General features: G+C 43.6%; 1 protein-coding gene across 1 annotated transcript in view; it reads left to right on the plus strand.

Moving 5' to 3' along the window:
- Positions 1–20,893, plus strand: part of LOC110328297 (NXPE family member 4-like) — a 232,089-nt gene that overhangs the window by 209,185 nt on the left and 2,011 nt on the right. The window contains 7 exon segments of the mRNA XM_029543428.1: positions 5,674–5,867; positions 12,377–12,515; positions 13,800–13,902; positions 15,914–16,647; positions 17,320–17,381; positions 19,539–19,749; positions 19,822–19,824. Coding sequence (XP_029399288.1) covers positions 13,810–13,902; positions 15,914–16,647; positions 17,320–17,381; positions 19,539–19,749; positions 19,822–19,824 — 1,103 coding nt within the window. The 5' untranslated portion in view covers positions 5,674–5,867; positions 12,377–12,515; positions 13,800–13,809.

Here is a 20,893-nt window from a genome sequence, read left to right on the forward strand (position 1 = left end):
AAGGAAGGAAGGAAGGAAGGAAGGAAGGAAGGAAGGAAGAAAGAAAGAAAGAAAGAAAGAAAGAAAGAAAGAAAGAAAGAAAGAAAGAAAGAAAGCAAGCCTGCCAGATGGTGGACTTTGGGGAGGCGATTGTATCATGAGGGCCCTATCTCCACCTGTGGATTGATCCACTGATAGATGACCTTATTAGGGGGAATGAGGAAGCAGGGCCTAGTTAGCAAGTAGGTAAGTGAGACATGATTTTAAAGGGATAGCTTTCCCCTGCCCTCATCTCTCTTTGACTTTCTGTTTCCTGGCCACTATGAGATAAGCAGTTTTCCCTATTGTGCTATCATGCCTTTTTGATGCCTAGCCTCGCCCATACTCCCAGGTCAGTGGAGCCAGCTGCCATGGTTTGAATGTGCTCAGCCCAGGGACTGGCACTAAGGTGTGGCCCTGGGGCTGGTGAGATGACTCAGTAGGGTAAGAGCACTGACTGCTCTTCCGAAGGTCCTGAGTTCAAATCCCAGCAACCACATGGTGGCTCACAACCACCCATAATGAGATGATCTGACACCCACTTCTGGTGTGTCTGAAGACAGCTACAGTGTACTTATTTATAATAATAAATAAATCTTTAAAAAAAAAAAAAGGTGAGGAGGCCCTATTGGAATAGGTGTGTCAATGTGGGTGTGGGCTATAAGACCCTCATCCTAGGTGTCTGGAAGTTGGTATTCTACTAGCAGCTTTCAGATGAAGATGTAGAGCTCTCAGCTCAGCGTGCACCATGCCTGCCTGGATGCTGCCTGGATGCTCCTTCTTGATAATAATGACTGAACCTCTGAACCTGTAAGTCAGCCTCAACCAAATGTTGTTTTTGTAAGAGTTGCCTTGGTCATGGTGTCTGTTCACAGCAGTGAAATCCTAACTAAGACACCAGACAACCTTGGACTAAAACCATGAGCCAAAATAAGTATTTTCATTTTTACTCTTCCTTTTTTAATGTGTGCATGTAAGTGCATGTATGTGTGGGCATACATCCAAGGACCAGTGTTGATATCTTTACTATTCCTCTATTGCTCTTCCAACTTATTCATTGAGACAAGGTCTCCCTATCAAACCCAGAGCTCACCGAGATGGCTAGTTTGGTAGCCAGCCTGCTCTAGCCATTCCCAGTACTTGCTTTTTGACCCTGAAAAATTACAGATGTGCGACCACACCTACCCAGCATTGACATGGAGTCTGAGGTTTTCAACTCTGGTTTTCATACTTGCATGATACTTTGAACCATTTTCCAGGCCCAAACTATCTGTTTTTATTTAGATTTCTTGCCGTGACAATAATAATCTCGGTCTCCACCTCTCAAAGACTTCATGAATTACTAGTCAAGCCATCTTGGGGACCAAACCTTCAACAAATGTGCCTTAGGGGACAGTCACCATCCAAACGATTTTAGAGTTGCAGAAAAGTTGCAGAGTTAATGCATAAGGGGCTCACACATCCCTCATACAGTTTCAGACAGCAGTAACACCTGTTCAAACAGCAATGTTCAGATCATAGATATAATACTGATGTGTCGGAGGCTATCAACCAAACCGCAAACTTAATTCTGGTTTCATATGCTTTTTCACAAATGTCCCTTTTCTATCCCCAAATCCAGTTCAATTTATGCTGCATTTGTGAATAGTTGTCACGTTTCCTTCCTCTCCTTCACTCTGACAGTAACTTGTCATGATCATTTTCATGATCGTACATTTTGGAAGATGGCCCATAAGATGGGTCAGTGGGTAAAGGGGCTCGCCTGATGACCTGAGTTTGATACCCAGGTCGCACATGGTGGCAGGAGAGAACCTAGTCGTGGAGGTTGTCCTCTGACCAACATAGGCACACCTTAGTGATTCCCCATCCTGTGCCAATTAAATGTAATACAAAACTTTAAGAGTGAAGCATATTTGTGACAGTTCATACATTTTGGAAGACAGTGCCAGATATTTTGTAGAATGCCTGTCAAATTTCTTCTACCTCCCATCTCCCTGAGTACATTGACGTGGTTATTTTTCTCAGGAATATCCCAGAATTGGTGCACCCTTCTCAACTCGGCAGGCCTGAAGCGGGACTTGCCCTGACATTCTGATGATGTTAACCTTGATCCATGAGGCATGGCGTGATCTATTGATCGCCTCCATTGGAAAATGACATTTTTTTTTTCCATTTTGAAAGTTGAAATTACGCTGGTAGAAAGACATTCTTGTTTCTTTTCAAACCTGGACCCACTGTCCTTGGGATTCATCGCAATCACTTTTTTTTAAAAGCTTTATTATTTTCAAGCATATGCAGTTATGAGTGCCTGAGTGTGGGTATGTGCCCTGGAGGGTAAATGCTCATGGAAGCCAAGGAGTTGGAGGCCCTGAAGCTGGAGTTGCAGGCAGTGGGGATCCACCCACTATGGTTCTGGGAACTAAACCCAGGACCTCTTCAAGAATGGTACATAGTCTTGACTGCTGAGCCAGCCTCAGACTCAACAGATCCTAGCTACAGTAATGATTATTACCCAACCACTCTGCATTCTCTTTACCCTGACTGTTGCTTAGAGTCCGCCTGCAGTAGACAGCTGTTTCGCCCCTGTCACACTACAATGTACTTGTTTATTTTTATCAGAACAGACTGACAGTTTTTACATTTATCTTGGTCGTATCCACCACTGTGGTTGTATCTCCCACTGTGTGACTTGCACTTTAGTAACTTGGAATTCTTACAGGTTAGGTTTCTGACCTGACTTCTGGTTCTTCTCTCTCTCTCTCTCTCTCTCTCTCTCTCTCTCTCTCTCTCTCTCTCTCTCTCTCTCTCAGCAATCCCTAAGCCTTGTAAGGTGCTCCAGGATCTTCTCATGCCCCATGTCAAAGTTCCAGAGTGAATCGAATGCTTCTCCAAGGAATTCTGATTCTCTTTATTGGAGAGTTTTAAAATCACGATCTGGACACTGGGTATTGTTATTGTAGAGATCAGAGCTTGGGAATATATTTGTGTGTAAACCCTTGCATAGGTACAAACATACGTCTGCAGATATATTTTGAAGATATGTGCCTATATTGACAGCTCTAATTCAAATCAAATTCCACAAGGCTCTTTTGAATAGAAGTATCCATTTTCTTTCTTATAACTCATTCCTCCTAAAATATGTTCCATCTGGCTCTTCAAAGGACACATTTGTCTTTCTCTGGATTAAATCATTCAGAACTCAGGTTGCCATTCTTATTTTTGGAATAGTTTGAGATCTTGCAAGTCGCTTTCTGCGTTCCATTTCCTCCCCTTGGCTGTATCTCTTTTTCCTTCTAGTAAGATAATTGGACATGTCTACTTTTATCATTTTATTTACTCTCCATAACACCTTGTTATCAATCCCTCTTTTAGAAACTACTGTTCAGTGGTCCCACTAAGGACCAACTAAGGAAATTAAACGTTGTAGTGGTTTGAATGAGAATGTCCCCTTCGGCTCAAACATTTGAACACTCGGTCCCCGGTGGGTCACACTGACTGGGGAGGTTGAGAAGTACAGCCTTCTTAGAGGAGGTGTGTCACTGGGGGCTGGCCACATGCTTGTGGTTGAGATCTCTCCTCTTGGCGCTCTGCTGATGCCTGTGGTACACCGCTACTCCCCCCTCTCGGATGACCTCTTAGCCCTCTGACTTAACCCCTGGCTGAAATAAGCTTCCGTGCTTTGGGTCACGGTGCTCTATCACAGCCACAGGAAACGAACTAACACAGCCGACTTACTATATTACTTAGAGCACAAAATGTCTGCACATGCAAACATATGGCACAGATAAAATTTTTGTCTCAAAACTTGATCATTGGTTAGTTGAACACACTGTGAGAAGGCCAATGGATGTGGAAGGTTGGCTGTACTCATAGTAGCTCAGTCTCCTCTTTAGCTTACTTTATCTGGTTTATTTTTCCAAATCATTTGAGTTCCTTCCTTCCTTCCTTCCTTCCTTCCTTCCTTCCTTCCTCCCTCCCTCCCTCCCTCCCTCCCTCTCTCCCTCCCTCCCTTCCATCCATCCTCTCTTCCTCCCTTCCTCTTTTCTTTCTTTCTTTCTTTCTTTCTTTCTTTCTTTCTTTCTTTCTTTCTTTCCCTTTTAATTTTATATATACAGGTATTTTGCCTGTATGATTTTACCCTGTATGAGTGCAATGTCCATGAAGGCCAATAAAGGGCATCAGATCCCCCAGGGCAGGAGTTATAGATGGCTATGAGCTATCATGTGGTGCTCAGAATTGAACCTGGATCTTCTGGAAATATAACCAGCACTCTTAACCACTGAACTATCTCTCCAGTCCCTGACTTTGTTTTCTTATCCTGATGTTTGTAGTAATCTTGGAATGTAGTGTTTTAGAAATATTTCTTGTCAAGCAAAATGTCCTCTTCAGGACCCACAATTGTACGTAACGTCTTGGTATAAGTTTATAAGCTGGGTGACCCTCTTGAGTTTGATCTGCAGAAACCACACTACATAATCCCTCTGTGGACATGACACTAATCTCGAAAGTTAGAATTCATGAATCTACCCAAGAACAGGCTTCATGTTTCCTCGGTCAGAGATAATTATCACTCTAGACTGCAAAAGCCAAGTGCTTCGCTTGCTCGTGGATGGCTGCTTGCAGATAAGAATTTGTAGGGGCCGTTGCATCCCTGAAGACATAAACAGCTCACACCACTTTTTAAAAAGCACAAGTCCCTGCTCAGCTACAGTAAAAGACTGAAAGTTCTAAATTCTACCATTATGTCAACATTTCAAGAGAGTCAGGCAGGCTTCATGGTGTAGGTCTACAATCCCAATTACTTAGGAGACTGAGGCAGACAGGGGAGACAGACAGGAGAGGAGGAGGCAGGATGAGAAGGCGAGGGAGAAGGGGCAAGCAGAAAGAGAGGCATCAAGGAGGATTCAGACCAGGAGAGAAGGCAGGGAAGGGAGGCAGTGGGGAGGAGGCAGTCGGGGGTGGGGGGGAGAATTCTGTCTCCTGAACAAACCCGATTTGTCCAAGGCAGCTGCACATCCGATCATTGCCCAGGCTTCCCCTGATTAGGAAGAGTTCATTCTTGTATATCCACACCCAGGAGTATTGCTGATGGAACTGGTTCCAAACTCAAGAGTTCGGCTGGACACCAGCTGTCTTTGAGCTTGGAAAGGCATCCTTGAAGTCTATCAGAAGAGAGAAGAGAATGGCTAAGGTCATCCCTCTCTCCATTCTCAACCTCCTTTGATATGAAGAAACGTAGCAGATGAGCACAGGCAGGGTGAACAATGAACAGACCTCAACCTTGGCTGCTAACCAAGAGAGAAAGTCCTGAGGAGTCAGCATACGTACATCAACAGTCATGCATGCCCTGGTCTCAGAAGTATCAGGCGCCCTCAGGCATAAAGAACATAGCATACTTTGCACATGGGCAGCTACAGCAGCTGGGAGACACTGGTGGTAGCTTCTGTTCGGATCAGTTCTATTCTTGTCCCTACGAAAGATGCCATTTCCTCTGAAAGAGCAAGGTGTAATACTGTCACCTGCTACCTCCAAACCTTGACCTGGGGAGTGTGCGAGAGCTATCCCAGGGTGACCGGTCAAAGTCTGCCTGTTTTGTCTTTGTTCCTGTTTTCAGTGAACATGTGACTCACAGCTGATCCTTTAATATTTTGACAGATGAGAAAACCTGACACTTGGCGATCAATCGGGTGAGGAGCCAACACAAATCCACAGCACCATGAGCTTCTATGGCACTGTCCTGAAACGGGTGTCCTAACAAAGTGTCCTTGGTCTGGATGCCACCTGCCTCACTGGAATGTGTTAGGTGGGATGTGACAGGAACTCTCACCTTGCCGAGGAATCCTGCCATGGTATGACTTTGTTGAATGACTCAAAGAACTATCATGGGTAACTAATCTATTACTTCCTATACAACAGAAGGATTTCAAGATGGTTTTCCTGACTTCCCCCATTGCACTCTTCGGGCTTTAGCACGGACTAGTCACACTGGACAGCACCTGTACTGTTTTGTACAAATGGTACCATTATCAACTCCAAAACGAAAGAATGTAGAAAGGCAGAGGAGAAAGGGACACATTCCTATGAGTGGGACAAATAACAGGTCCAGATGTGCAGAGCCTTAGCAATACGACTTTTAAAAATGAAGTTGATTTTTTTAAAGATAAGCAAGGCCGTAACTCTTTACCAGGGGCTCTTTACCCTGAAGGAATATGAAGCCAGCAGTCAAGTTAGTTATGTACAAAGAAATATGATTGTGAAAATTAATAAAAGTGAAGGAGAATTGATTTTCCTGTACTTCTAATTCTTCCAAAAAAAATAAAGTTTTATAAAGTGATTTTAAACTTTCCGTTAGAAAATTCCCATCTCCATGACATAGCTGGCTCTGGACCTCTTATTTGCCCCACGCCAAGTGAAGAATGTGTCATTTTCTCCTCTACCTTTCTACATGTTTCATTTTTGGGTTGAAATTAGTACATTTTGTACAAAATAGAATAGACTCGAGTAATTTATTATTATATGGTCATAGAACATCCCCCCTCTTTTTTTTTTTTTAATCTCTCTTCTCACCTTACTTCCCTCCCCCTCCCTCCCTCCCTTCTTCCTTCCCTCACCACACTGTCTTACAGTGTTTATCTTCTCCTGACTTTTTGTCATCTACCTCTCTTCACAAAGTTCTTCTCCAGGTTTATTTTTGTTTGTTGTTACATTTTGTGTGTGTGTGTGGGGGGGTGCACATGAGTTTGTGCACACTCGTATGTACATATGTGCTACAGTGGATGTGTAGAGGTCAGAGGGCAACGTTCAGGAGTTGGTTTCTTCCTTCCATTAGTATGGGTCCTGGGGAACTGAACTAGGGTGGCAACCTTAGTAACAGACACCCTTACTTCTGAACCATAGTCACACCAAGTGTCCTCTGGAAGTTGAAGAGAAGCCTCAGTCTCCCTTTGGGACCCTGACGTACTATCTCTGATAGGATGTTCCTTCCTTTCTAATTGCTCTTCCACCTCAAGGCTCCGTGGTTACAAGGCCCTCTCTCCTAACAAGCTCATTCCTGAAGGATAGTCTTTGTCAGCTCTTTTCCTAAACCAAACAGTTATGGCTTAAATGTACATGCGCTTCCTAGTGTTAGGTCGTTAGTGTGGGGAGCTGTGTTCATTTATGCAGGAACTGGACTGGACTTAAAACTACAATTATTGTGCTTGCCCTCAGTGTACCAAAGTCTTTGACTCCTCATCTATATACGATGTTTGGAATGGAGGCTACCTTGACATAGAGTTTTTCTCGGTTTCACTCACACCTGTAGATCATCCTGATGCATTTTCTAAAAGGTAGTGCTGTATCTTAGAAGAGGGTCATTGCTTTTCAATGCCAAGGAAATCTCGGGACACACAGATAGCACAAAGGTCATCAGGCTAGAAAGTACATCCTCCCCAGCCTTCTGTGCATTCCACCCCTGTGAGCGCTCAGACCTCTGTGCCTCCTACAGAGATCTATTAGCCAAACACTGCCACTGAAGCACGTGCCATCATGCCCAGCCTCTTGATTGACTGCCTTGTTTTGTTTTGTTTTTTTTATTTAGGGTTGTAATCGTAAGTAAGAGTCTGCAACTATCAGTCCAATGTTATCCAAAAGATACTATAAAGCAAAAAATAATTCCATAGCTCTAGTAACTGTTACACTTGAAGACTCAGAGCCCAAACTGGGTTTTTAGTGCATCTCCCTAGACAGAGCTTGTCCTTTAACAAGAAGAGAATTTCAGAATCTTCCTCATCTTGTACTCCAGTCCAAAGTGGTGTCCAGGATCCTACCTCTAAAACCTAGGGCATTCTGTCCTACTTAACTTTGTGAACTCGACACAGCCTAGAGTCACCTTAGAGGGGAAAAAAAAAAAAAAAAAACCCAATGAGGGATTGACCAGATCAGATTATGGATGTGCCTATGGAGGAGTTGTGTTATTAACTGATGTTGTGGAGGGCCCTACTATGGGGGCCACCATGCCTAGGCAGGTGGTCCTTGCAACATGAAAAAGGGAAGGAAGGAGCCAGAGAATGAGCCAGCAAAAAGTGGTTCGGTTCCCACCTCCAGGCTCCTGCCTTTCCTTCCTGTGTTGACGTCCTCTCAGTGATGGACGCACACTACAAATGGGAGAGGAAACAGTAACCCCCACACCCCCACCCATGTGACAGTGCTTTTGGTCAGAGCATTTTATCATCACGACAGTCAGAAACTGGAATGCCCTCCGAGCCTAGGATGGAGGGCTTTCTAGAAATGACAGCAGACACCATTTCCTTGAGGTCAAGTCTACACCTCTTACGTAGGGACTTGGCTGCTCCAGGGCTTCTAAAAGGCAGTAAGTAACACAATAACCCATCTCCAGGACTTTCCAAGACAGTGTTTGCTCAGTTGCAAATAACGCAAATCCCAGACTTCAAAAGCCCAGGCCCAGACCAGGCAGGGGAAACCTAAGCCATTGGTCTCTATAGTCTGCGCCAGCCAGAACTGCCTGGGCCATTGGGCCTGTATTTCTTCTTCCTGCAGGTCTAAATCGTCATTCTAATCAGCCATGAGCAGCCAGCTCAGCAAGAGCAGAACTCCCCTGCAGGGTTCTTTGAAGGACAGCAGCAATAACTTTCCCAAAAGGAGAGATTTCAATTCCACATTACGAAGCAGACAAAGCCATCCTGAGAGAAGTGATAAGTCCTGGGGAGAAACACTGCACTTTAAATTACGCATCTTTTTATATTCCAAAGTGGAATGCATATTATTAACATCTGCATCCAAGTGATTCCACATTAGCACATATTTTCTTCAAGGAAAAAGGCACGCACTTATTTTATAATTACATAACTAAAAAGCCCTTAGTGGCAAAGAACCTCCCCAAGGAACTCCCCAAGGACAAACAAGGCTTCTTAGAAATTCTAAAGTGAAATCCATCCTCTTTTATCTCGGGGATAACCAGGCAAACCTACATATGAAGTTTGATCCAAAATTGAACAGATGTCTAGGTGTTCATACTCACCTCCTGAGGTGCCGGGATCCTTGAGAGTTGTTCAGGAAACCAGTCACATCACAGTCTGAACAAGCAGACCCATCTACATGCTTAGAAGGTTAAGAGACCTTTCCAGAAAATGAGAGAAAACACAAGACGCGTGCTGTAAATACTGACATTTCCTAAGATCATGGAGTTGAAACAAAAACCATGTAGACCTCCTGCTTCATTCATTTCCTGGATGCCTAGGAGACGAACTGTCATCACAAACAACATGATGACTTGTGTGGAACATATAGGGCTGGCTTTGTGTAATTTTGAGCTTCACACATTTGAGAATTCAAGAGCTAACATTATTCTTCCTGAAATTTCTATATTAGTTACTCTGGGGTGTTGCTGCTGTGATAAAATGCTTGACACCAAGAACTTGAAGGAGGAAACTTTTCTTTTCTTTTCTTCTTTATTAGATATTTTCTTTATTTACATTTACAATGTTATCCCCTTTCCTAATTTCCCCTCAGAAAATCCCTTATCCTCTCCCCCCTCCCCCTGCTCCCCAACCCACCCACTCCCATTCCTGGCCCTGGCATTCCCCTATACTGGAGCATAGAATCTTCACAGGACCAAGGGTCTCTCCTCCCATTGATGATTGACTAAGCCATCCTCTGATACATATGCAGCTAGAGCCATGAGTCCCTCCATGTGTTTTCTTTGATTGGTGGTTTAGTTCCAGGGAGCTCTAGGGATACTGGTTAGTTCATATTGCTGTTCCTCCTATGGGGCTGCAAAACCCTTCAACTCCTTGGGTACTTTCTCTAGCTCCTTCATTGGGGACCCTGTGCTTTGTCCAGTGGATGACTGTGAGCATCCACTTCTGTATTAGTCAGGCACTGGCAGAGCCTCTCAGGAGACAGCTATATCAGGCTCCTATCAGCAAGCTCTTGTTGGCATCCACAATAGTGTCTGGGTTTGGTGGTTGTTTATGGGATGGATCCCCAGGTGGGGCAGTTTCTGGATGGTCATTCCTTCAGGCTTTGCTCCAAACTTTGTCTCTGTAACTCCTTCCATGGGTATTTTGTCCCCCGCCCTCCCTTCTAAGAAGGATCAAAGTATCCACACTTCGGTCTTCCTTCTTGATTTCCATGTGTTTTGTAAATTGTATCTTGAGTATTCTGAGCTTCTGGCCTAATATCCACTTATCAGTGAGTGCATACCATGTGTGTTCTTTTGTGATTAGGTTACCTCACTTAGGACGATATCCTCCAAAACTATCCATTTGTCTAAAAATTTCATGAATTCATTGTTTTTAATAGCTGAGTAGTACTCCATTGTAGAAATGTACCACATTTTCTGTATCCATTCCTCTGTTGAGGGACATCTGGGTTGTTTCCAGCTTCTTGCTATTATAAATAAGGCTGCTATGAACATAGTGGAGCATATGTTCTTATTTCATGTTGGAGCATCTTCTGGGTATATGCCCAGGAGTAGTATTGCTGGATCTTCCAGTGCTTGTGGACGTTGTACATCGTGGTGCGGAGCCTAGTGCGCACCACGATGTACAACGTCCACAAGCAGTTAATATAATAAAAATGGCTATCTTGCTGAAAGCAATCTACGGATTCAATGCAATCCCCATCAAAATTCCAGCTCAATTCTTCACCGAGTTAGAAAGGGCAATTTGCAAATTCATCTGGAATAACAAAAAACCTAGGGTAGCAAAAACTATTCTCAACAATAAAAGAACCTCTGGTGGAATCACCATGCCTGACCTCAAGCTGTAGTACAGAGCAATTGTGATTAAAAAAAAAACTGCATGGTATTGGTACAGCGACAGACAGGTAGATCAATGGAATAGAATTGAAGACCCAGAAACAAATCCACACCCCTATGGTCACTTGATCTTTGACAAAGGACCTAAAACCATCCAGTGGAAAGAAGACAACATTTTCAGCAAATGGTGCTGGTTCNACTGGTGGTCAGCATGTAGAAGAATGTGAATTGATTCATTCTTATCTCCTTGTACAATGCTCAAGTCCAAGTGGATCAAGGAAACTTTTCTTCTAGTTCGTTGGTTCATGCTCACTTGAGCCCATATCTCTGGGTCTGGCATGAGGCAGGCCATGAAGGCAGAGGAGTTTCCTCATGGCCTCTAGGAATCAGCAAAGAGAGTGAATACAGGAGATGCTAGGGCAAGATAGAACCATAAAGATGCAGAGATAGAGACATTTAAGCATAATGGCAATAAATAAGCAGTCCCTGGGAGCAACCTGAACTTGGTCATGTTATGTATGTTTGAGTGCAGAAAGTGCTCTGCATGACAGAGACCGTGAAAACAGGAACCTGGGATTCACCTTGTTTTGGACCACACTGGATGACCTTGGTAAATGATTAAACTTCCCTCTTTACTCTTGGTTCATGGAGCCAGGAAGAACTAGTATGCCTGTCTCATAAAACTGATGTCAGTTCACATTGCCGATGTCTATATAACTAAAGCCCATTAAATTTGTAATGGCTCATGGGACCTGGGATCTTGGGAAGTGGTTGACACCTGCCTTCCCAGGAGCAGCTGAACCAAAACCATTGCAAATACTTTCCCTTTTTATTAACTCCTTTAGAGCCCAATTGAGGGACCCAGACCCAGCTACATAAGGTCAAAAGTCATCCTATGGAAGCAAGGTATTGTTACCATTCACTTGCTAGAACATGACTGACATGCTGAAAAGTCTTCATTTTCTTTCTGAAAGAGTCTAGCTTGTAGGGGTTTATGTTGTTGTTTTGTTGTTGTTAAGATTAGGCAGGTGAAGTGATAAGAACTGGAGTCTGAGGCTAGCCTCAGGGCTACATGAGACTCTTAAAAACAACAACAATAAATAAATAAATAAATAAACAAACAAAACAGCAAGAGGATGGGAAGCTTGGTGATCTGTTCCAATGCACATAAGCTCTTAGAAAGGGCCATGGAAGCAAGACTTATGAAAGGGGCCCTGTTAGGGTCCAGGAATAGTCACACAAAGCACTCAAGACACCAACAACCTCAGTCTGATGTCAGGACTTGGGATCCAAAAGCTGCCACCCAAGGCGGTCCTCAGAACCAGTTTTTACTTGGGGAAAACAAGCAAGAGGTGCATTTGCAACATTTACAACACATAGGCAATCTAGGCAAAGCATCGCTGTTTAACCTTTAAGCTGATAGGCGGGACAAGAGGCAAGGAGGCCACGGGAATCTCTAAAGTCCATGAGGCTCTGGGGACAGAGTTCAACAGCAAGATGTTTTTGCCAGGCCAAGGAACACTAAATCAAGTAGCTATGCGCTATAAAGGTTGAAGGAATGTGGCAGAGCTATTGTCAATTATTTTTATTATTTAACAGGCCCCACAAGACCTACTGCTGTTCCCTGTGGGCCCTGTGCATGTGTCTGAAGCACCAGCTCTTCCTGGGACACTGTCCGAACAAGAACACAAATCCAATTGCTTTGGAACATGTGACTCCGTCCTCCTCTTGGTCTGAGGTATGATCCCTCTTACTGTTTTCATTATATTCGAGAGGGTTCCCCTTCAATTCCTGTTTTTGCACAGCATGTACTGTTCATGGGATAACGTACATTTTCCTCTTGGTAACTGGGTCTTCACAGCAATGCTCAGATTGGGGTTCAGCTTCCCATGGGAGTATTTATTGTCTGCCTGTCAGACTTAAACTCCCTGATGTTTCAGTCCATTGCGACCATTCCATGTGCTGTGTAGAGTGTCCTGTCCTTCATTTCAGACCCTGCTTGACTTGGTCACTGCAGTTTGTCAACCAGATTCCTGCTTAGGGTGAAGAGCACAAATTCCACTGGAAAGTAGCTCGTTCCCTATGCCCTGCAGCTTGTACCTGTGCTATGTTTTGGTGCAGGAAAGCTGTACAGTGGTAGCACTGTACCAGTAGCACAGAAGCAGGCTCTCCACCAAGCTCACCCACTTTCTTGAAATGAGACCAAAACGAGCCTTTAGATTAAAGGTATGAAAATCACTGGGGTTGAGAGGGGGTAATATTTGTTCCTGGGTGCTGAATCCTTTGGTGTATAAACTGGGATCCAGGACAGAGGGTGTTTCTAAGAAGAAAGTTTTGAGAAGTAGAAAGTTTTGTAAGAGTGGTGTTCAAGCAAAATGATATGTTTTTCTTACAATCCTGGGCTGTCATTCACTATCTGCAGGCTGACCAGTATCCCTACCCAGGCTATCAAACCTAAAGAAGCAAAATCAGAGTTTCAGATCAAAGCCAAATGTCCCTATAAACTGTGAGGGGGAGGCAGGGGGTGTAGGCACGGGGAGGGGGAAGGGTAGGCACGGGGTGGGGGGACTGCCTAAAGCTTCAAAATTTTAAAAACGAAAATAATCCATATGAGTCTTAATGTAATTCTTTTTAAGGCTGAGAGGTGCCAGAAAAACTAGCAATATGGGGAAGGGATCATATGAAGACTGGTGGACTAGCTTCTACTAGAAGTTCACGCGGTTCTTAGAGTCAATGTTTGTAAAGAATTAAGAATCCATAAAGTTGCTGAGCCCGGAGGACCCGCCTAGATGACAGGTGTCCTGCCTACTTCTCGTTCTTGGTGTCTTGGCTGGTGGTAGGCTCCAAGCTGATAGCTAGCTAATGGAGTGACTGAAGCTGAAGGTGGGGGGAGGGGAAGCCCGGACAACCAAGATTTCACCTTTGAAATAACTTAAGGAGCAAAGTCATCAGGGACTGTGACTCTTTTGCATGAATTACTTCTTGTTTCGTTTTGTGATAAACTTCTGCAATTGTCTTATAGGATTTGAACCATGAAAACGCTGGCCAGTCGTAAGTCACTGTGGATGCTGCTTTTTATAGTCATCTTCTGGGTCTCTTTTACAGTTTTCAGAAACCCCGTGAAGGTAGGAGTTGATTTCTTTTTCTGTTTTGCTTGATATTGTATGCATAGAAACCGATGTAGCTCACAGTGTTTAACACAGCAATGTCTGAGGAAAGGGCCTTACAAACCTTCATGTGTAAGGTGAGATGCGGGGCAGAGGAGACTTCTCACAGATAGGAAATCGTGATGGATGGAAAGCTCTATAAGACAGTAATGTGTGTGTGTGTGTCTGTCTGTCTGTCTGTCTGTGTCTGTGTGTGTCTGAGTCTGTGTATGTGTGTCTACATGTGTGTGTGTATGTGTGTGTGTCTGTGTGTGTCTGTGTGTGTGCTTGCACAGACCTCTGCTGCTTGCATGTGAATGTGTTACTGTCACACGTCATTCACATCCTGTGTTTGCACCTGCTTTATGGAAGCGTCTGAAGAAGGAGTATGTTCATTTCTATGTACTGAAACAGGCCTGCCTTTTAAACACTGTGGATAATTGTGAATGGCAAGTGTTTTCCCCCCTCCAGTATCAGGCTGTCTAAATATCTGCTCAAACATTTGTGTGCTGTTTCCGACTGTGTGCATTTCTGACCTCACAGCTGGTTTTTGTAAGGCTTCTGTTTCAGTGTGGAGCTGTTGGCTTTGCGGCTGCTGCAGGCTCTGCTGCTGCTGCAGGCTCTGCTGCTGCTGCTACGACTGCTGCTGTTTGATTTCCCTCTTCCATTGGTTGCTTCTCAGCTTTGGGGTTGAGGTTTTGTTGGTAGTGGCTAGTTGCTTTTATGTGTTTGTTTGTTTGTTTGCAGGATTTTGTTTTGTATTTTGATACGTGGTCTCACTCTGTAGCACAGGTTAGCCCTTCTCTGGCTATGCGCTCAAGTTGAGCGCACACTTGGAGCTATCCAGCTTCAGGTCTCACTGTTCTTAGGGAATTGCCTTATTACAAATATTTTTTTGGTCATAGTTTATCATTATTATCGACACAAGAATTGGACTCATGCAAAATACTTTGGCTTTACCGAAGATTCTAATTAGTGACTGATAACAATGATCCATTATCATTGCTTCATTTGACACGTTTGAATATTTTTAAATACATTTTCAAACAATAGAGACAGTTCATGTGCCCAATGCTTTTCTAATGCCCCATATGTCCTAGTTAGGGTGTCTATTGCTGTGGTGAAACACCATGACCAAAAGCAAGTTGGGAAAGAAAGGGTTTCTTGGGCTTCCACTTAAAAAATCATAGTTCATCACTGAAGGGAATCAGGATGGGAACTCAAACAGGGCAGGAACCTGGAGGCAGGAGCTGATGCAGAGGCCATGGAGGGATGTTACTTACTGGCTTGTTCCACATGTCTTGCTTAGCTTCTTTCTTATAGAACTCAGGACCACCAGCCCAGGGATGACTCTACCCACCATGGGCTGAGCCCTTCCACATCAATCATTAATTAAGAAAATGCCCCACAGGCTTATGTACAGCCTGCTCTTATGGAACTGAGGCTCCCTCCGCCCTGATAACTATAGCTTGTGTCAAATTGACATAAAAATTATTCAGCACACCATGTTATTCCATAGTCCTCAAAACAACCTTTTAAGGCACCCGGCAGTCAGGTGGCAAAACAGATTCACAGCTGTGTGAGTGCAGGGCTAATAGAGACCAGAGACTGTGTCAGATCTCCTGGAGCTGGAGTTACAGGTGCTTGTTAGCCATGGGGAATTGAACTCAGGTTCTGTTTAGGAGCAGCAAGAACTCTTGACTGCAAGGAAATTTTGGCAGCCTCACATCACCACCACTTTTGAAGACGATTTTAGCTATTTGGGGTTGAATGGGTTTTCCAAAACAAGTCATTGGAAAACAGAGTAATCCTGACAGTTTTTAAACAAAGCTGCCTGTGTGTGAAATATTTATGACCACCAAGTATCAGGCATACGGTTTCTATACCTCTCATTGGTCTATAGAAAACAAAGGTTAGTTAACCTATCAAAACTTGTTACATTAAATAGCAAATTTTTTCTTTGTTCTCTATTCTACTTCTTGCCCATTAGCTATGGACTATGTTCAAGTTGCCTGTGTCCTTCAATCGCTGGAACTTGGCCATGGGATCCTCGTGCCCTGCAGCGCCTCTGAACCCACCAGTTTCACCAAAAGAGACAGAACTGAGAATCAGGGAGATCCTGGAGAAGCTGGATCGACAGATCCCTCCCAGACCCTTCACCCACATCAACTACACCACAAGCGCCACACACAGCACTGCCACCATCCTCAACCCTCGAGATACATACTGTGTGGGGGACCAGATGGACATCCTGGTAGAGGCTAGAGACNACCTTGGAAACAGGAAGGAGTATGGTGGGGACTTCCTGAGGGCCAGGATTTCCTCCCCAGCCCTGAAGGCAGGCGCTTCTGGAAAGGTGACAGACTTCAAAAATGGCAACTACCTTGTCAGCTTCACTCTGTTCTGGGAGGGCCAGGTCTCCCTGTCTATCCTGCTCATGCACCCCAGTGAAGGGGTGTCAGCTCTCTGGAGAGCAAGGAACCAGGGCTACGACAGAATTGTCTTCTCAGGCCACTTTGTCAGTGGTGCTTCTCAGGTCCGCACGGAATGTGCCCTGGCTCCGAATTCAAGTGTCGAGCTNTGCCAGTATCTGGATGCCCAGGATCAAGAAGCTTTCTACTGTGTGAAGCCTCCAAATGTGCCCTGTGCAGCNCTCACCCACATGCATTCGAAGAACAAGGAAGTTTCCTATCTTAGCCAACAAGAAAGGAGACTCTTTGAAAGGTAAATAAGTACCATTTCACACTTCTGAGGGGGAAGTGGTAATTTAGCCAGCAGGGAATGTATTCTAAGCACATTAACTTAGAACTCTATGAGAAGAGCTCCTTTATGAGAAGGGAGCAAGGAATTCATTCACAGTTAGTATCCATTCTCTAAGAGCCCTCGGATTTTTATTTTTAAGATTTACATATTTATGTTATTTATATTCAGAAACACCAGAAGAGGGTATTAGATCCCGTTACAGATGGTTGTGAACCACCATGTGGTTGCTGGGAATTGAACTCAGGACTTCTGGAAGAGCAATCAGTGCTCTTAACCATTGAGCCATCTCTCCAGCCCAAGTCCTCAGACTTTTAGGATAGGTAATCCTTATCGATGAACCCCAAAACATGTGTTAAGTAAAAATGAAAAGAATGAGAAGTATCCGCATATGTGCGCATACGTGAGTGTGTGTGTGTGTGTTTTCTAATATATTCTGTGTCTCCATGCACTGCCTTGCACACATACTCTGGGTCCANGAAATGAATAAATAGAAACTTACTGAGTGGACTGAAATTCTAGATGGGAAAATTGGATTGTCACTGAGAACCCACAGAAGGATTAGCCAATCTGGGATCTGGAGCTTTGTCTGAGTTGAAGCAACTGTATATTAATTTCCGTATTTGTCTCTTTAAGGTCAAATATAGGTGTGGAGATTATGGGAAAATCCAATGTGATAAGTGTCTCCAAATGCAACAGTAAGTGGTTCTGTGCTGGCGGGGGATGANTAACATTGAACCTATTTAAAGGTCCTTCTCTTTCTGTTGGACTTGGTCTCTGTCTCAGTTCTTGTAAGGTGGGACAAGGCACAAAGTCCATAAATGAGCAAATGAGTGTGATCACTANAACATTGGGTAGGTGNTTTAGCAGCCACACCTGTCAGCAATCTGCTCTTCGGGTTGAAGGTCACCTGCCCATCTAAGTCTTTACCTAGTTCCTCATTCTCCTCTACCCTCTTCACATCCTTCCTTGGGATATCACTTATGATGTCTCCAATGTGACTGCTATCCTAATTCCAACTTACACCACGCTTCTCTCATTATTGAAGATTTTTTTTTTTTTAACAAAGAAGAACTTCCACTTGTGTGTTCACTACTTATTCTTGCATTGTGTTTTTACTCTGGGAAGCTCACAAATGCTACCTAAAGTGACTTCGGGCAGCANTATCCTTGTCTCTCTAGGTTCACCATGAAAAGCTTGCTAATTGCTAAGACAGTGTTCCAACGAAAATCTTTCCATTGGAGGAAAGTGTGTTTCTGATTGCAGAAGTGATATGTAGTGCTTACCCAGTGTGCAAAAAGCCCAAGGCTGGACCCGCCCCCCAGCCCCACATACACACACAACTAAGATTGTCAGACCCTGGAAATAGAGGCAGGAAGACGAAGCATTCAAGACCATCCTCAGCTGCATAGCAAGTTGAAGGCAAGCCTAGGCTACATTAGACCCTGTCTCAAAGACACAGAGAGACAGACTTACAGAGGGAAAGAGAGAAAGAAGTTGTTAAGATATTAATTTAACCTTTTGGAGTGATGAATAATTGTAACCCCAAACCTGCTGTCTCACCATCCTAGGCCCCCAGTCTCTTCATTATTCAGTGACTACAATTGAAGATATGGTCTTTCTTGGACCACCAGGCTACTCTCCAGGACACAGCTACTATCAATGCACAGGGACAATTTCTAAGCCACGTTCATCCTGGCTTTATCTCAAAGCGTTCATACTTTAATGATAACATTTTAGACACTGAGATTATGTGACAACCTCTGAAGCAAAGTGGGATAAAATGGTAGTGGGATAATCATTGTGCGTTCGTTCTCCACCTATACAAGAATTGATGAAGTCAGTCTCATGACAAGGCCATCAAACACTTAAATTTTATTTTGTAAGGCCTTTTGTATTCTGAGAGGGAAAAACCCACGTCGTTTCATGTTGTGGTAAATATTAAAAAAGAAAACCGCCAACTCCTGCTCTCCTGCCATCTGCAACTTTCTATCTATCCCCTGCAGTGACCATATGCCCAAGGTCAGCTGTCACAATGCCCGTCAACCTAGCAAAAACAAAACTATAGAAGTTTATAATTAACCAAACAGATTTAATGTATCAATAAATTCTCAATTCACAAGATGTCAATACAATAATTTCAGAACCAATTGATAACAATAAAAGCTGCCCACCTAGATTAGACAAATATCTTAATTATTTTATCTTTTAATATCATAACTACCTGTGGCTAATTAAAGCCACGATGGTTCAGGGTTTTGTTTGGTTTTTGTTTTCCTATTTGTCTGTTTTTATCTCAGCCTCTCCCTCTCCCCAGAGATGCTCTCTGCCTCTGTAACTCTTAGCTCCACCTCCCTTTCCCTGTCCAATCACAGGCCTCNTGACATCCATTATCATTTTGTAATTTATAAGGTACAAGATACACCTAACACCTAGTCTATCATATTTGTCATTAGGATAGAACAATGTCAAATATCCTAGCTTAAAAGACTTATAATTTTATACCTGACTTATGTCTTGGCTTTAGATTGTATGTCATTTGAAAACCATCCTCTCAAATCTGTTCTCTCAAAGTAAATAGTCTGGGTCGGCTATGAGACTATGTAGTTTTTTAACCCTGTCAGAATGTCACAGTTTCATAATTAACACTAATAGGTATCAATTAGGAGACACACATCAGAGGAAAGTTTTACTGAGAATAAATACTCCATTATAAAAATTCTTTTATAAACTTTTTATTGTCACCTCCATATACACNCCTANCCAGCGGGCTCTTTCAAAAAGATGGAAGGCACTTAATAAGCTCAGATGAATAGACCTGGTGTCTTCGAAGACCTATCTTCCTGATTCCTTAGCAGAAGCAGTTCCAGTGAAGGAGAAATGCAAGCTCGGGATGGTATCTGCAATCCCTAGTGGGCATGTCTGGAAAAACACATGGACTCCTGCCTCCTGCAGTCTGGCTCCAATCAAAATGAAAGACTGCCTGAGAGGAAAATTCATCCATCTGATNGGTGATTCGACAATCCGCCAGTGGATGGAGTACTTCAAAAGCAAAGTCAACAGTATGTCTCAGAATAAGCTATTCATGTCTCTNTCAGNAACTATGTTTNNNTTNNANGGNNNAAAAAAAAAATACAGGAGGTGCCTCTTCTTTGCCATAATTGTTAAGCACAAACCACCAGCATTATTCACAAAATGATACTATCATTCCCTAGAACAATGTTCATTACCCCTAATGTTTGTTTTAAATGAAATAAAGTAATGGATGGAGAGTATTTAAGACACTGTCAGGCACACTAACACACAGGAAGTGCCAGAAAGAAACAGCAACTGGAACTCTGATCACATTAGTGTAGAGTTGGAGCCAAACTCTTGCTGTAAGAATCCTAGTTTCAGGGCTGTGTTCACAAAGGCAAGATTNACCAGAATGTCATATCCCACCTGAGTTAAACCACATATTAAATCATCCCTTCTGGCCTGTCTGCATCTTTGGGCCCTGGCTCTTGTCACTGAATGCAAGGCTGAGCCTATGTCTCCATACTGGCCTGGATAAAAGGCCCATCTTGTGGTCTCCAATATTTAATGAACTGATCCTCTCAAGGGAAAGGGGAACTTGCTAGGCTTGGGCCCTAAATTACAAAAGTATTCCCAGCAGAGAGGACGTGGTAGACCGTGAGGCAGGCTCCTCATTACTTTGTTTCTCTCAACAACAAAATTGAGACTCTAGTGNCAACCTTTACCATCACATAGTTTGATACCATAGTTTTTTTTCCTTAGGCAAATGGATCATTCTGAGGGTTGAGTGGTCCTCCTGCTCAGCATAGCTGCTGTAGTGGGAAGACATCTCTGGTATATTTCATGCANCATTAAATTCTGTAGCCAGGGTGTGCTTTGGAAAAGCGAACTGAAGTTAGTGGGAAGCAATGAAGCCAGTAGTTGTACCACTTGCCCCCAGCAAGTCTCCAGCATGTCTCTTTTGTAGCCTCAGTCATTGGCTGAAGACTTCCAGCCCAGCCCTTCCCTGCTATGGCAGAGCACAGTNCACAGCACCGTGATGGCACACTGCATATTTTCTCAGAAGCTGTNGCNGGACAAGAGTTTGGTGTTCCGATGGGGATCTGGTTGGCACAGTGAAGCACAGTGGGACTTTGTCTTGTCCTGTTCACACTGCACTTATTTTGTTATTTTCAGAGGGGTCTGAATTAGATTA

The sequence above is a fragment of the Mus pahari genome, chromosome 10 (assembly GCF_900095145.1).
Source record: "Mus pahari chromosome 10, PAHARI_EIJ_v1.1, whole genome shotgun sequence".
Classification (NCBI taxonomy): domain Eukaryota; kingdom Metazoa; phylum Chordata; class Mammalia; order Rodentia; family Muridae; genus Mus; species Mus pahari.